At 34.5% G+C, this 16,076-nt stretch overlaps 1 protein-coding gene across 1 annotated transcript; it reads left to right on the top strand.

Moving 5' to 3' along the window:
- Positions 1-10,170: 10,170 nt before the first annotated feature.
- Positions 10,171-11,590, top strand: LOC145095445 (putative aquaporin TIP-type). The gene is made up of 2 exons (XM_079033326.1): positions 10,171-10,614; positions 11,029-11,590. The coding sequence occupies exons 1-2, from the start codon at positions 10,231-10,233 to the stop codon at positions 11,401-11,403; spliced, it is 759 nt and encodes a 252-aa protein (XP_078889452.1). The 5' UTR covers positions 10,171-10,230; the 3' UTR covers positions 11,404-11,590.
- Positions 11,591-16,076: the final 4,486 nt, after the last annotated feature.

Below are 16,076 nucleotides of genomic sequence, written 5' to 3'. Positions count from 1 at the left end.
TCTCCGAGCCATGAGAACCTTCCAAAGTCCAAGATCTGATGCCATAACTCCACATTACACCCCACAATCCGAAAATGGCTTAGAAATGCCCTAAAGATACCAAAATCCAAGCCTTAAAGTTGATTTAGCACATGGAAAGTCAAGATTGAGGCTTTTTACCTTAAATGAGCTGGAAATGGAACATAATCTTTGGATCTTCTAGCTTCAACTTGAACTCCCAATCTCCTTTCTTCTTCTCAAGCTTCACAACCACCAAAAATGCACAAAAATGGCTTAAGAGCACTCAAACAAGGCTAAGGTTTCAGTTTAAGGTCTTCTGGAAGTGTGAGGGACGATGTAGGTTGATATGGGAGGAGATAAGTTGTTTAAATAGGGTACAGTCCCTCAAATTTAGGGTTTCACCCAGACAAGACTTACTTGCCGAGTCGGTCTCCCGAATCGTCGAATAGGTCACTTAAAGTCCATGCGTAAAGCGGAGTCTACTCGACAAGTTGGGTCTTCAACTCACCGAGTCCCAGAGTAAAATACAATAATACTTGGAATTAAATACATACCAGGAACCGGGTGTTACACACACACCTAAAATAGAAATTTTGTAGTCTTGCCCTTCTTGTTCTTGCTTTCAAATACAATCCCCAGAGGTTTCAAACAAATCTCCCCATCTTCATAATCTTTCAGAAAGGCTTGATTCTTCAATATTGACTTAGGAACAGAAACTTTCTTTCCCAATGTTGTATCAAACTCGATATCGATTAAAGCTAAATGCCCATAATAGCTATCAATGAAAACCCTCAAATGTGTGAACCCAATCATAAAATCTTCTTTGTTTGTTATCTGCAGTTTCGAAACATCAACTGACTTCAAAATCTTCGTAACAATCAGAAGATCATAAAGGTTCATCAATTGAAAGTCAACAACCGAGAAGTCAAAAGAGACATTGTTTGCTCGGAATGCATAGAATCGTTAATTCTGCAACATACCCTCGAACAAAATGACTTTGGATATATTGAGAACTCAAACTATTTTGTCTAACGACCAGACTTCCTACTCACTCTTCCCCAGAACAACATGGAAAAGAAACTTCATGCGTTGGAACTTAATTTTATCCTTGTACTATTGGCGTGTTCAAATTGTTCATCAAGAAACATCATTGGATTGATCGGAAAACCCAACTGATTAAAATTGGTGTTTTCGATATCATAACTCTTCTTGGGTGTCTTACTGAAATAATGCATCTCACCAGAAATGACAGTTGTTTCGATATACTCGTAATTCCAATATTTTGAAGGGTTACCTTTGTTAATACCTGGTGGATCATTGGCTCTTTATTGAAGGAGGCTTTGAATCTGCCTTTGTTTTTCCATTTCTTGTTCAATTGGAACCTTCTTTTCTTCTGCAGTATGCCCATGAAGAATTCATTTTCCTTTGTTTTGAATCTGTTTTGTGTTAGGAGGAGGTATCGAAGAACTGGACCCTCCAACAGCAGAACCAATTACAACTCCTTTTGTTATCGGCTTCGTTGTTGTTGTAGAAGTTCAAATTGTAAACACATTGATAAGAGAAGTTGGAAGTTGAGTAGAAGATATCTTTGCAACAACCTTCGCATACTCTTCATTATTATTCGAGGCACTTCCACCAGTACCAAATTTTGATCCACCGCCAACACTTCCCTTCCCTCCCCCCCCCCTTGCACCCCTGTGGAAACAGGTGGGGCATCCATTGACATCATCTTGATCAATTTCGCGAGTGGTGATAACTCCTTCTGAATTGTTGACTCAAGCAGTGAAAACTTCTCAGAAAGAAGTTCAGGAGTGATCAATGAAGACGAAACAAAACATGAATTCAACACCAATCGCTTTAAATCTATCACCAATTTATCAATGTTTGCAAAACTTAGACATCAGCATCAGCCATCTTCTCAACTTTCGGAGCAAGAGCTTCATACAAAGTAACGAATTTTGTTACAACATCGGCAATGAAATAAATCTTCTGGTGAAGAGATGAATAATTATGTTCTAATGCCACAACTTCCTTTGCCAAATCCTCACGAAGTTCTTGAATTTTATGATTCACAACTTCTCGAACTTTCTTCACATCTTGAATAAAAAGAACATGCCTTTCCCTTGCAACATCCTTTATTGCTTTCAAGTTAGAAGATTGTTCTATCACCCTCTTCTCATTATTTTCAAGTCAGAAGACTGTTCTTCGAAGATTTTTCACTTTTACTAGATTGCTCCTGAGACTTAGATACCTTTTCAACTACTCAAGACTAGCTTTCGAAGGACTAGCTTGACCTTTCTTCTTCGATGCTCTATGCTTCTTCGTAGGACTTTCATTTGATTTTGCCAATAACACTCCAGTTTCGATAGAGGGATTGATTTTCTATAAATAAGCAAACAATACTGGATTTGTTGGAGTAACCTTTTGAAGCATTGCGCCTAGAATACAAGCTACTGTTGGAAATTCTTCAGGACTGTCTTCAATAGTTTTGGGATATTGATACATTGAAAACTCAGCTTTTTCTTCGTTTTCAGAAACAACAATATTTTCCTTCTCATAAGCATATTGTAAAATCAAGCTCCAATATCTAGTCATTGAAATCCCATCAACAATGTTTGTATTTCCTAAACTTTTCACAAAATCATTCCATAATTGAGTTGCATAATCAACATGTAAATCGTAGTAAAGACCTGTAACCGTAGCATAAACTTCCAAACGACCTTTATCTAATCCCACATTTTGACCAGTTAAGCACCGAAGAAAAATGCCAAACAAGAAGTTTCATATACAAAGAAAATATGATTTCTTGAATTCACTGACTTTTTTAATCATAGGTTGATAATCCATCTCATTGAACATATGAATGATTTGTTCATTGGTTACCTTGTAGAAGGGTTTAGTGTAATGCTCGCAGATCCAGGCTAGTCAATTGAGACACAATAAGCGTCGAAAAAGAATTTTTGATAGAAGGTTATTTATAATAAATAACCATAAAAAAGTGGTAGTATATGTCTCAAGGGTTCTGTACATATAAAGAACGCCGAAATCTGAGTTATAACGAAGAAGTTATGACCTGTCGAATTTTCATGACAAAACTGGCACGACGTTGTGTGACGTAAAAAGTGAGTTTGTCATAAAATGCTCTTTAGCCTTAGCGATCTAAACGAAAGCTGCAGTATACGTTAAAATGAGATCGTGCATAAAAAGAACATCCAAATCTGACTTCGTATGAGGAAGTTATGAATTTTCTAAGATTTGACATAGTAGTATATAACTCGAAGTTGGAATTTTAGATCGAGCGATTTTTAGCCGAGACAACCTAAATAAGAATTGAAGACCTCATTAATACGAGTTCAACGATAAAAATACAGTCGAAAACAGAGTTCGTATGTAGAAGTTATGAATTCTACACAGTCGTTTAGCAATGTAATTTTCTTATACTGTTAAATTTAAAATCGGTCGAGAATTATCCGATGGTGTCTAAACGAAACTTGTAGAGCATGCACCCACCTACATGTGGATATAAAGAACGTCAAAAACAGAGTTTGTATGCAAAAGTTATAGGTTTTAGAAGTTAGAAGGGTGCTTCAGCGAAGTGGGTCACGTGGCGTAATCCGATGACGAAACGTGGCACCAACTCGACGAGTTGGGCCAGAAACTCGACGAGTTCAACACTTTTTCAGCCTATAAATACTCCTCGAGAGTTCCTTCATTTTTCATACTGAAATCCACTTCTTCTTCTTCTCTCTACTTACTCTTTAAACCTCCCAAAACACTCCCAAAAAGTCTAGGAAACTTCCCTAGCACTTGAAGAAAGCCCCAGAGTGCTAGAAGGCTACGAGAAAAAGAGCTTTTCGTTTCGAAAACTCTGCCCCCACAGAACTCAATTTTCAATCGAACCTCCCGGTTTCGCCGAAGCGAAGCGTTGTCCAATTTGGAATCACCACCTTATCAAGTGAGTGTATAGTTACTTTCATCTTACACATAGATATGAAATATTTTATATAATTTACGTGCTATGTGTGCATATTATCTGTTTACTTGAGATTTGTGCTAGATGAAAGATTTAAACTTTGTTTTTCAGATCTAAGTTGTATATGTATTTTTATACTTTGAGATCTATGTTGGATGAAAGATCTAAACATCTTTCTTTTCAGATATGAACTATTCTACAGATCTAGACTGTATATGTATTTATACTTTGAGATTTATGTTGGATGAAAGATCTAAACTTCTTTCTTTTCAGATCTGAACTTTTTCTTCAGATCTAGACTGTATATGTATTTTATACTGTGAGATCTATGTTGTTTGAAAGATCTAAATTTCTTTCTTTTCAGATCTGAACTATTCTTCAGATGTTGACTGTATATGTAATTTATACTTTGAGATCTATGTTTGATGAAAGATCTAAACTGCTTTCTTTTCATTTCTGAATTTTTTCTTCGGATCTAGACTATATATGATACCTTGATATCTATGTTGGATGAAAGATTTAAACTTTGTTTTTCAGATCTAAGTTGTATATGTATTTTATATCTTCAGATCTATACTGGATGAAAGATTTAGACTTTATTTTAGATCTGTACTGTATTTTTTTTATCTACGAATATGTTGGGTAGAACATGGATAGATAAGTGATGAGGGATGAAAGATGATATAGATGAATAATGGCAGCTGTGCCACAACCTGTAGATGATTTTGAAATGCGATGTACTCTAAACATCTTAGCAGTTGCGCCTATAAGATAATATTGGCAGCTGCGCCCAGTTGAGAACAACACAATCCTGGCAGTTGCGCCTAAAGGATAATATTGGCAGCTGTGCTTAATAGATGACATTAGCAGTAATGGACTTCGCGCATATTCCCTAGGATAAACCTTAGGAATGAATGAATGAAGGATAGCTGATTCTTAGAGTAGATTCTTAAGAATCAAGAATATAATGGGGATGAGTAATTGGGTTGATTGTTTGATGATTAAACATAATACTTATTTTATTGTGGCTTGAAAACCCTGTGTACTCACTGGGTTTCCCAACCTGGCCCACTCAGTTATTTGTATCACTGGTTTCGATACGAAGTCAAATTATATTGAGAGATTAAAGAAGATGCAAATACCTAGTGGAAATGAATGTAAGGTCTGTTTATGCTGATGTTTCTGTATCGACGATGACATCCCAATGTTTTAAAATGAATAAAAATACATTTCTATAGAAATGCTTTGATAACATATTTATCATGTTTTCTGGGAAGAATTTCCGAAACATATTTCTTTAAAAGATACTCTGATACTCAAAATAAAGCATAAACAAATCGGTCTTTTCAGGCCGTGAAAAATGAGGATGTCACATTCAGCATTAGGAATACTAAGATTCTGAGCAAAGACCTTCTTCGACGGCCTAAACTTCTTATCATTCATCCGTTGAAATGTCACAGTGTTCATCGTCTTGCTATAAGTTGTTGTAGTACCAACAAGAGATAGCCAGGAAACTCGTACAAAAAAGGAATGAAACATTGCCTTAGATAAGATGGAATGTTGAAGAGAAACAACCAACATCTTCAATTCCTTTGGATAGACATTGACATCGCCTTGAACTTGGAAATTTGTGCTTTGAATTTTCATAATAGGTTGAGAAGAAACGTCTTCAGTAGTATGAAAATCAACATGTGTAGCCGCCATTGTTAGGGTTTGAAATCTTGAAGAATTTCAGAGAGAAAAGGACACGGGATCTTTGAGAATTTTAATTGAGCGTAAAATTGGAATTTAACATCCGAATCCCCTTTTATACGTACACCCAGTTTGAATTTGAAGCGGTTTTCAACATTAAATGATAAGCCACGTGTCACCTTGAAAAACGGAGTTAGTGCCGTAAAGATAGTCACGCCTGTAAAAGTAACGATAACTTTTCCTTGAAACCCGCGTAGGAACCAGAACGTCACATCCATCAGTCTGTTCGATAGTACCAAGAGGATAAAAATCGTCAGAAACCTTCGGAATGGAGGTTGGGCTCTTTTACTTTTGGGTTTAAAAGTAAAGTCATGTGCCAGACTTTCGAAATCATCAGCCTGAGTTGGTTTTACTCAGAACCTCAAGGATTTTGTGAGTGCAATGTGTGCCAAAGAAAAAGATAAGAAGCAAAATAAGAAAATTTTGGTTATGTGATGTCAAAAATATTTCGACAAAAATGCAGTTAGATCCCAGGCCAAGATCACTTCACTAATCATCAAGAGAGATGACCAACAAATTGTGTGGTTTCCCGTAAAATACGATAGAATACTTATAGAGAAGTATCGAAGGGCATATTTTTATTAGGCTTCTTGGGTTGGCTAAAAAATTTTCGTTACATATCACATCTAAACATAAGAGTGATATATTGTTAACGAAATTACCTATTTGACTAGTGTAGTCAAGGACAAGTATGTCTTGGAAAAATATATGAAGTAAAAATGAATTAGATAGATACTCACACTGAAATCATATTCCACAAAACAAAAATATGTATGGATCATATTGAGTAAAACTGTTGTGGGTTTCGAACATTTTATCAAGACCACTCAAAAAGAAATAATATGATTTGGATTATCAAAAAGTGGTACTGAAACAATAATTTCGTTAAAATCTGGAACGAAGTTCCCCATCAATTCCTTTAATGGTTCGAAAATTTGGGTTTCACATTCATCATGGTTTCATGAATCCAGATCATTAACATAAATTGTTTACATACCTATAACCTGGTTGGTTTTGACCAGATATGTCTTGGGTATGTATCTTTGTGTGTAATTGTGTAATAACTTTAGGATGTAAAAGATTGGTTAATGATTCGAAAGTACCTATACTATGATTGGACCAAGCAGTTAACTCTTAACTCATATGAGAAGAGTAAGGTAGCTCAGAGACTAATGTGAATACAACCTGATTGAGAAGGAATTTTCGTGATGAAAAGTCCCATAAGGCTTTCAAAAAATACATCGACTCATGGAGGCTTGGGTCGGCATGCTGCAACATGCTTCTAGGGACATCCTAACTAGGATAAAGTTTCAAAAATATACCTTTCCCTCAAGCAGCAAGCATTAACCAACAAAATTTTCGCTAAAATCTGCATCATTAAAGATTAACAAAACAAAAATATTTTTGTATTTTTGATTTTTGAAAGTAAAAAAAATGAAAATCTTTTTGTTGTTTTTGATTTTTGAAAAAGAAAGACAAAAATGATTTTTTTTGATGTTTTTAATTTTTGAATAAGAAAGACAAAAAAGAAATTTTTTTTGTTGTTTTTGATTTTTGAAAAAAATATGTATCTGACTAGCGAAAATTTGAAAAATAGCAAAAGTAAGAAAGATTTTAACAAACCATTTGTGTATGATGTCGAAAGCGAAGCATGTCGAAGCGTTGACTATGAACAGTAACCGCTAAATCATGAACAATAACCGCTAATTCGACATCTTTCCTCCGTTCGACTTTTCATTCTATCGAAATTTGTTCAGGAAATGAATTCGCATCCATCATTCCTAAGCCATTCAGAATTCTCATGAAAGATTTTTTATCTAATGGTTTTGTAAAGATATCATCAAGCTGATCAATTGTCTTTACAAAATGAACTTCTATGTTTCCATCTTCAACGTGATCTTTGATAAAATGGTAACGAAGAACAATGTGTTTTGTTTTCGAATGTTGCATAGGGTTATGGTAGATTCGAATGGCACTTTATGAGTCACAATACAACAGAATTTTCTTTATGTTGATTGCATAATCATGCAGTTGACTTTGTATCCATATGATTTGTGAAGTGCAAGCTGTAGCAACAACATATTCTGCTTCTGCTGTGGAAATTGAAACACATGTTTGCTTTTTCGAATGCCAGCTTACGAGCTTCCCATCCAACAGTTGACATCCGCCACTTGTCCTTTTGCGATCAAGATTACAGCCACCCAAATCAGCATCTGAGAATGCTTGAATGAAAAATCCTGACTTTGAAGGATACCACAATCCTAAGAAGTTGTTCCATTGAGATACCGAAATAAATTCTTAATTGCAGATAGATGAGGTTCCCTGAGATTCGATTGGTACCTAGCACAATTGCACACTGACAACATAATATCATATCAAATTGCCGTGAGGTAAAGTAACGACCCTATCATGCTTCGATACAATGTGAGATCAACAGTTGGTTTATCCAACGAAGGATTAAGCCTTGTTCCAACTGCCATTGGTACTCTTAACTTTGTGCTATTCGTCATTCCGAACTTTTCAAGCAGATTTCTTGTATACTTTTCTTGATTGATAAATATTCCCTCTCTACTTTGACGAATATTTAATCTTAGAAAATTGTTTATCTTCCCCATCATGCTCATTTCAAATTTGCTTTTCATTAAATTTTTGAATTATGTTGACAAAGAAGGGCCAGTTGAACCAAAAATAATATCATTGACCTAAATTTTAACAAACATGTGATGATTTCCAACTTTCTTTCGAAAGATAGTTGGATCAACAGATCCTTGTTTAAATTTCTATTGCTTTAAGAAATTGGTAAGAGTTGCATACCATGCTCTCGGTGCTTGTTTTAATCTATAAACAGCTTTATCTAAAATATAACAATGATCAGGGAATTCTTCGTTAATAAAACCTGAGGGTTGTTCAACATATACCGTCTCTTCAAGTTCACAGTTGAGAAAAACACACTTAACATCCATCTGGTAGACATCAAAATCCTTGTGCGCTGTATAAGCTAAAAATATTCGAACTGTCTCGAGTCTTTCGACAGGGGAAAAGGTTTCCTCATAGTCTATACCTTCTTGTTGCGAATAACATTCAACTACAAGCCTAACTTTGTTTCAAACAATATTACCATCTGTATCTGTTTTATTTTTAAAGATCCATTTTAAGCCTACTATTGAAACATCCTTTGGTTTGGGAATTAATCTCCAGACCTTGTATCTTTCAAATTCAACAAACTTAGATTGCATAGAAACAACCCAATCAGGATGTTTCATAGCAACCTTGACAGATTTAGGTTCAATTTTTGAAATAAAAACATTGAACATGCAAAATTCCTGGTGTACATTAAGTACCTCATTCTTTGCACGAAGTTGAGCTCGTGTTAACACTCCATCATGAGGATCACCAAGAATTTGTTCTTTTGGATGACTTGTAGTCCATCTATTCACTGGAGGATATGCAGGATCAAAGTCCAAAAATGCATCTTCGAACATTTCTTCAGTTTCATATCCTTCACCGACCTGCATTTGACAAATTATCATTCATTTCATGAAATTCATTATCATGAACATTGGAAACATTTGTATTATTTTCACAAAATGACAAGTGTGAAAACTAATTAGTGATTGACATTGACAAAATTATTTTCATTTATTAGGAATGATTTAAAAAAAATGAAAAAAAAAACACAAATGGAAAAATTTTATTGAAAAAAATCCTTAAAATAACAAGTAACTAAATCAATAAGAACGTGAAAAAAAAAATTGAAAGTAAAGATTTAATAGGGAGAACTCTCTTGGAAGGGCAGCCGCGTTGCGCAACTGTTCTCGAAGGAAAAGCATACCAGGAATCTATCTATTTTTAGTATTTTACTCAACTTGCCCCTCTTTTTTTTTTTTTTTCAACTTGTCCCTTCTCTATGTCATACTCCTTATGTCATATATGCATATCTTATTCCTCCCATAGCATATTCGAAGACACATGCACTGTTAAAATTTTGTGTACTTACATCACAAAAAGTTAGAGTTATAACCTCTCCTGCCTTCAATCGAGTTCTTCAACAGAAGTAAGTTGTTCCATGAGTTATTTTTATTTATTTTTTTATTTTTTTTATTTTTGTTGGCCATTGTGGTGATTAAATATTGGAAAACACAAATGTAATTAGGTCTAACACTAATAACATTATTACGACTAAGCATTTAATTTGACTTTTAATCATTAAATATAAAAGTAGTCAAAACAAAACCAACGCCAAAAGTTGTCTGTTTAATTAACTTTAGCAAATCTCACAGAATTTTTAATAACAAAAGAACTAGGAAACATTTGAGACCGGTGGTTAACCTTTGTGACCTGTGATTAACCTTTATGACCGGTGGTTAACCGGTAGTAGCAGGTAAAACACTAAAACAAACCAGTATATAAGCAGCTCATTTGCTTGCGATATATGCATACCAACTTACACCTCCCTCTCCCCTATCTCCGCCTACCTCCGCCATCTTATCAATCAAAACTCAACCATGCCAATCCGTTCAATCGCTTTTGGCCGATATGATGAGTTTAAACACCCGGATACCATCAAGGCCGGGGTGGCGGAGTTCATCTCCACCTTCATCTTCGTCTTTGCAGGCACAGGTTCCGGCTTAGCTTTCAGCAAGCTAACCAACGATGGTCCTGCCACCCCTACTGGTCTTATGGTAGCAGCTATTGCCCATGCTTTTGCCCTGTTCGTTGCTGTGTCCATCAGTGCGAATATCTCCGGTGGACATGTGAACCCCGCCGTCACCCTCGGTGCCTTTGTTGGTGGTAATATCACTTTCCTCCGTGGTCTTGTTTACATACTTGGTCAGGTGCTGGGGTCCATTGTCGCTTGCTTACTACTCGAGTTTGTCACCAATGGCATGGTGAGAATCTAATTGATTTTTTTTTCTTTCAATATATTATAATATAGCTAGCTATACGTTTGCATGATAATGAATTCATCATGGTTATACAATGTCTTTTAACTTTTTTTTTTTTTTTTTATCATACTTAGTTTATTTACACAATTAGACCACTGTATCAATAATATTTCCTTATAATATTTAATATAACAACTATTTTTAAAATTAACAAGTAGATAAAAACAATGACAATAGGCCATCTAGCTAGCAAACCACCATCGCTAATGTTTGAAATGTATATTTTTCAACTTTAAGATTACCTCCTACTCAAAATATTAAAATTAATATTTACTTTAAAATGCCACTTTAAAAGTATATTTCAAATTACAAGTTTTTTTAATTGGACTTGAAACGGTAAATATCATTCTTTTGCAGTCTGTAGAAGAGTTTACATTTGATGAAGGAGTCGGGTTCTGGAACGCTTTTGTATTTGAGATCGTGATGACATTCGGACTCGTTTACACAGTTTACGCAACGGCAATAGATCCCAAGAGGGGTAATTTGGGAACAACGGCACCAATTGCCATTGGGTTTATTGTTGGAGCAAATATCTTGGCGGGCGGGGCGTTCACCGGAGCATCCATGAACCCGGCTTTGTCAATTGGCCGGGTTTTGGTGAGCTGGAACATTACCTTGCCCAAGCACTTGGTGTTTTGGACTGCACCTTTGATCGGTGGTGCTATTGCTGGGTTTGTTTATGACTTCCTTTTCATGAATCAAACCCATGACCATTTGCCCACAAGTACCTAAATGTTTTAGAACAATACTTGTTAAAATTAAGTTTTATGTTTTTTCAAAAATTGTTTTCTTATCTGTTCATCTCCTTACGGTTTGTAATTTGTGGATATTGGATTGTGAACGACCCAATGTGTCCTTGTTGTTTTGTAAAGATCCATGGATTGTGTTTAAACTTTATGTTACTTTTCATATTCTTATATTTATCCTTTGGGTAATTTTATCCATTATTTGAATGAAATGATGTTAATTTCAATGTTATTCAAGTATGTGAAACTTGTTTTAGACCAGTTCAAACACAGCTATTTTGAAGTACCGGAACGAATCTATTCTCACTGAACTTTTATCAAATGTATGTCATTATTTTCGCAACTTGCTATTTTTGTGGGATTTAGGGTTTTAGTTTAACCTTCATATTTGACAAATATTTATTAACCAATTTTTCTATTATAATCCTTATACTAATAAAAGAGTAGCTTTTTGCCATGTGTCATCATATTAAACATTTTAATTAATGTGTTACCACTTGTCAATCTATTAGTTTTCCATTTTAAATTTATTACCTCCTCATTAATCATTAATATGATTATATTTTAAATTTTAAATTTTAAATTATTTTTTTCATTAATTCACAAATAAAAAATTCTTATATATATTAAAAATTAATTTATATATTTATTTGAATCAATGATTATAATTTCACATAACTAATAAAAATATCTCTTAAATTAATAATTTATTTAAAATAACTTATTAATAATTTTGAGTTTTTACTATAAAAGTTTGATTAATTTTATAATCGTGCTTCCCATGGGTTATAAATTAGTAAAAGAATAGTTTTAATCTTTCTTTGACATGTGTCTTCCTATTAGGCTTCATAATTCATACATATTTTATTTTACTTTTGTCATCTGTGACCGTATTAGGTTTCTTAATTAATGTATGTCACTTATCAACCTATTAATTCTTAATTTTAAATTTTAAATTTCTCACTCTAATTACATTAAAATTAAAATTAAAACAAAATTAATACAAATTATAAGGTGATATAATTTCACATGTTTATTTAAATTAAGAATTATAATTTTATATAACTAAAAAGATATCTCATAATTAATGATTTATTTAAAATAATTGATTAATAATTTTGAATTCTCACTATATAAAAGTTTAATTAATTTTGTAACCGTATTTCCCATAGATTATAAACTGCTCACTATATGATATACATAAGAAATAAGTGGTTACAAATCAACTGGATGTCTCTTTGATAATTTGGTGGCAATGATCTACATTTTTTTGTGCGTGCTGCAGTATATGATTCACTACATATTTTGTGTATGCATGTTGCACTATGATTCACCGCTATGTAAATTACTTTACTTGTTAACATACATATATAAAAAGCACCAATATAGCATACATACTCTTTTTACAGCAAGATTAAAATGTTTTTTTACCTTGGAAATAAAAGGGCTTGATAATGATTTTACAATTTTGTAGACTGCAATATGGTGTTCGGCAGTTGGGTCTGTGGTCTTATGAACCTTACGTAGTTAAATACATGAAAGTCAAATTTTCATTGAATTGTTCAATAATCACAAAAGTCAACGACATTGATTTTGACCACTAAGAAATTTTATTAAACTAAAACATCAACAAAAAGAGAGAATATGAATTTTGACCTTTACCGCTGATAGTGTGCTAAGAAGGTGAGTGCCGGTGGTCTTGAAAGAGTGTCTAAACTGTGCCATTATTTCAATCCAACTTGCATTGCCATCCCAAATGAACGTACTTTCAAATAAATCAAATGAAGCTTATTAAAAAAAAGTGTTCAATTATATGATGTTTTTTTTTATTTCCGTTCACAATGAAGCAATATCTCCCCAAAGCATTCACTTCAACAACGTGTTAGGGTTATTTTAGCACAATAGAACTCAATTAATTTCACCAACATCAAAATACATTGCATTTGTGATGTCCCCTATGTGTCAGCCGTCATCAATCGTTCCAACCAAATTTTGCATGCATCACACTGGGAAACGATGACAAACTAGAAGTTGACAAGGGAGAATAGGAAGGAATCAATTGTATCGTTGGAATGTAACACCTGTTCCTCATGTATATTTCTTTATGATGTTAAAGCTTATAATTTTTGAGAAATAAAAGTCTACGCAGGGCGTAATTCATTAAACTCATGCGGGGATCTTATGCCCTAAGCAGGGCGTAACCTCGGTTATGCAGAGCGTAGTGGCGCAAAGTGCAAACCCTAATTTATTGGGTTTTGAGTCATATTTAAGGACCTTAACCCCTTGAGACATTTCTTATGACCAACCTCCATCCCCTTTATCCCCCATCTCAAAACCCTAGTCCCTTAGAGAGAATTTTGGAGATTAAGGTTCATTTTTGTTGCATGTTGATTTTGAAGGAAGGCCATTGTATAGTTATGGTGCACTCAAGCTTGTGGATCCTGATTTTTCATCCATTTTTCCATCTTCAGAAACCTTGATGAGTGTTTTGTTAGATGTTGCTAGTTTATGACTTTATGTCCTTTTTGTCCCATATTCTTGGTCTTCTTGGGTATTAGCTATTCCAGACCTTGTGAGTAGAATTTCTAGACGTTTTGGAGTGTATTAAGTCATAAAAATGCAATCGTTGCCCCTTCCTTCCATCAATGCATGAGATGTGGATCATGAGAATGAGCATATGGTTAGGGTTTGGGATTTGAGCTCTCTTTAGCCCTGTAAATACATAAATTTGGAGAATTTATGATTTAAAATGTTCATTAGGGTCAGATCTGAGCTTTGAGTGAAAGGTCTTAATGTATTAAGAGCTTAAAATGAGGATTGGGTAAAAGTGCTGTGCGTAGGGCGTAATCTGGGCTACGCCCAACGTAACTTGATTTCCACCCGATTCTCGTTAAGGCTCTATGCGTAGAGACTTGGATTACGTCATGCGTAAGTCAATAGAAGGTTAACTGTTGACTTTTTTATTAGTTTGACTTTTGGTCAACTGTGAGGGGTTGAGGACTTAGAGTGGCAAATTGATCTTTCGCCCAAATGAGGATTAGTCTTGGTATTTCGACTTGTTGAGTTGGAATAATTACCTTAATTGTAAATTAGGGCTATTTTGGATATGATTAGTAGGAGGAGTCTAGTATCGACAATTCGGGTGTGAGGTTTATCAATCTTCTGTGAGAGGTGAGTTTACTTATTATATTGCCTATGTCATAGTATGTGTGCATGCTGACCAGATGGGTCTTACTTGATATTTGTTGTTATGTGTTCACTGGAGTTGCTGATAACACTCGGGTCTGTTGTTAGCCCACTGAGATTGCAGATTGTCTCCAGGGTTGCTGATAATCCACCGGTCGTGCTGTTAGCCCACTGAGACCGCTGATAGTCTTCAGGGTTGGTAATAGCCCACCGGGCGTGCTGTTAATCCATTGAGATTGTTGATAATCCCAGGGTTGTTGATGACCCATATCTGTTTATTATATGGTGTGATATATGTAATATTTTGGGGAACTCGCTAAGCTTCGTCCATACGGTTGTTGATTAAATGTTTTAGGTACTTTAGATGATCGTGGGAAGACGAATGTTTGATTGTATACATTCGCCTGCATTTTTTTTGTTTCCGTATATTATGACACTCTAGTATTTTGGGATGAATGTATTTGGTACTTATGTTTTCTTGACATGGGTTTTATGAACATTATTTTATCTAAATTAAAAATGATTTTTTTTTGAAAAATGGGTTGTTACAATTTGGTATCAGAGCCTTGGTTTGAGAGATTTAGATGAACACTCGTGGGACTCCAGACTCTAACTAAGGATCTGAGTGTTTTCATAAAAATGTTTCAAAGGATATAAAGAATTTCAAAGGAGAATAACAGGGTGAAGCAATGTGTACACTCGGCCGGAGCTCGAGTGGTGATTTTCCAAAACATCTCAACTTGTTTTATATGTTGCTTTGAGTTGCTATATTATGAGTTGACGGAACTGCATGCTAGATGATAGGCTAAGGATCCCTCAAGAAGTACGTGGTAGGGTTCCTGATTTGTGACGCCTTTATCCTAAGAGGTTGCTTTTAGGTATTGAACCTATCCTTGTGAATTGTTTTGTTTATGTTGCATAATTATACATAGTTAGGATTTTATAGCCTTAGAATGCGTAATTTAGCCTTAATTCTTGTTCCTTGTTTGGTTGTGGACTTGAGGTAAAATCATTTATACATCTGTCTATCGGGTTCTGAATTATGTAGAATTGGTGTACGTGAAGCAATTGGTGAAAGTAGCGGAGATCCCAAAGAGGTAGAGTTGTGGTCGAGAGGTAGCCTAAGATGAGTTCTTAGGTGCTTAGTTGTGGTTATGGGGAACCTATAGGTGTGTAGATACACCAGAGGATAAGTGTTCGTGTAACTTAGTGTAACAACTCGAAAATCCTACGGTAAACAACGTTAGTTTTTTTTTGTTACTCGAAGAACTATTTATGCAAAATATTTTAGCTTTATGAGGTTAAAATGGAATAAATTAACTAAAAATAGTATTATTTAATATCTAAAAGAATTAATCAAAATTAAAAGGTGTGTAATTTAATGAAATTGATTTATGAAATTATTAGGGTAAATATAAGTTTAAGAGACTCAAATTTCATATAAGGAAACTTTAATTGTTAACTAATTTGGGT

Source organism: Lactuca serriola, chromosome 1 (assembly GCF_051521515.1).
Source record: "Lactuca serriola cultivar US96UC23 chromosome 1, Lser_US96UC23_V15, whole genome shotgun sequence".
Taxonomy (NCBI): domain Eukaryota; kingdom Viridiplantae; phylum Streptophyta; class Magnoliopsida; order Asterales; family Asteraceae; genus Lactuca; species Lactuca serriola.
This window is presented reverse-complemented; position numbering and strand designations above follow the sequence as displayed.

Bases quoted from the DNA above. Each gene is read 5' to 3' on its own strand.
- LOC145095445 (XM_079033326.1), top strand. From the start codon at position 10,231: ATGCCAATCCGTTCAATCGCTTTTGGCCGATATGATGAGTTTAAACAC. The intron at 10,615-11,028 runs GTGAGAATCTAA...ATTCTTTTGCAG, and splicing joins AGTTTGTCACCAATGGCATG to TCTGTAGAAGAGTTTACATT.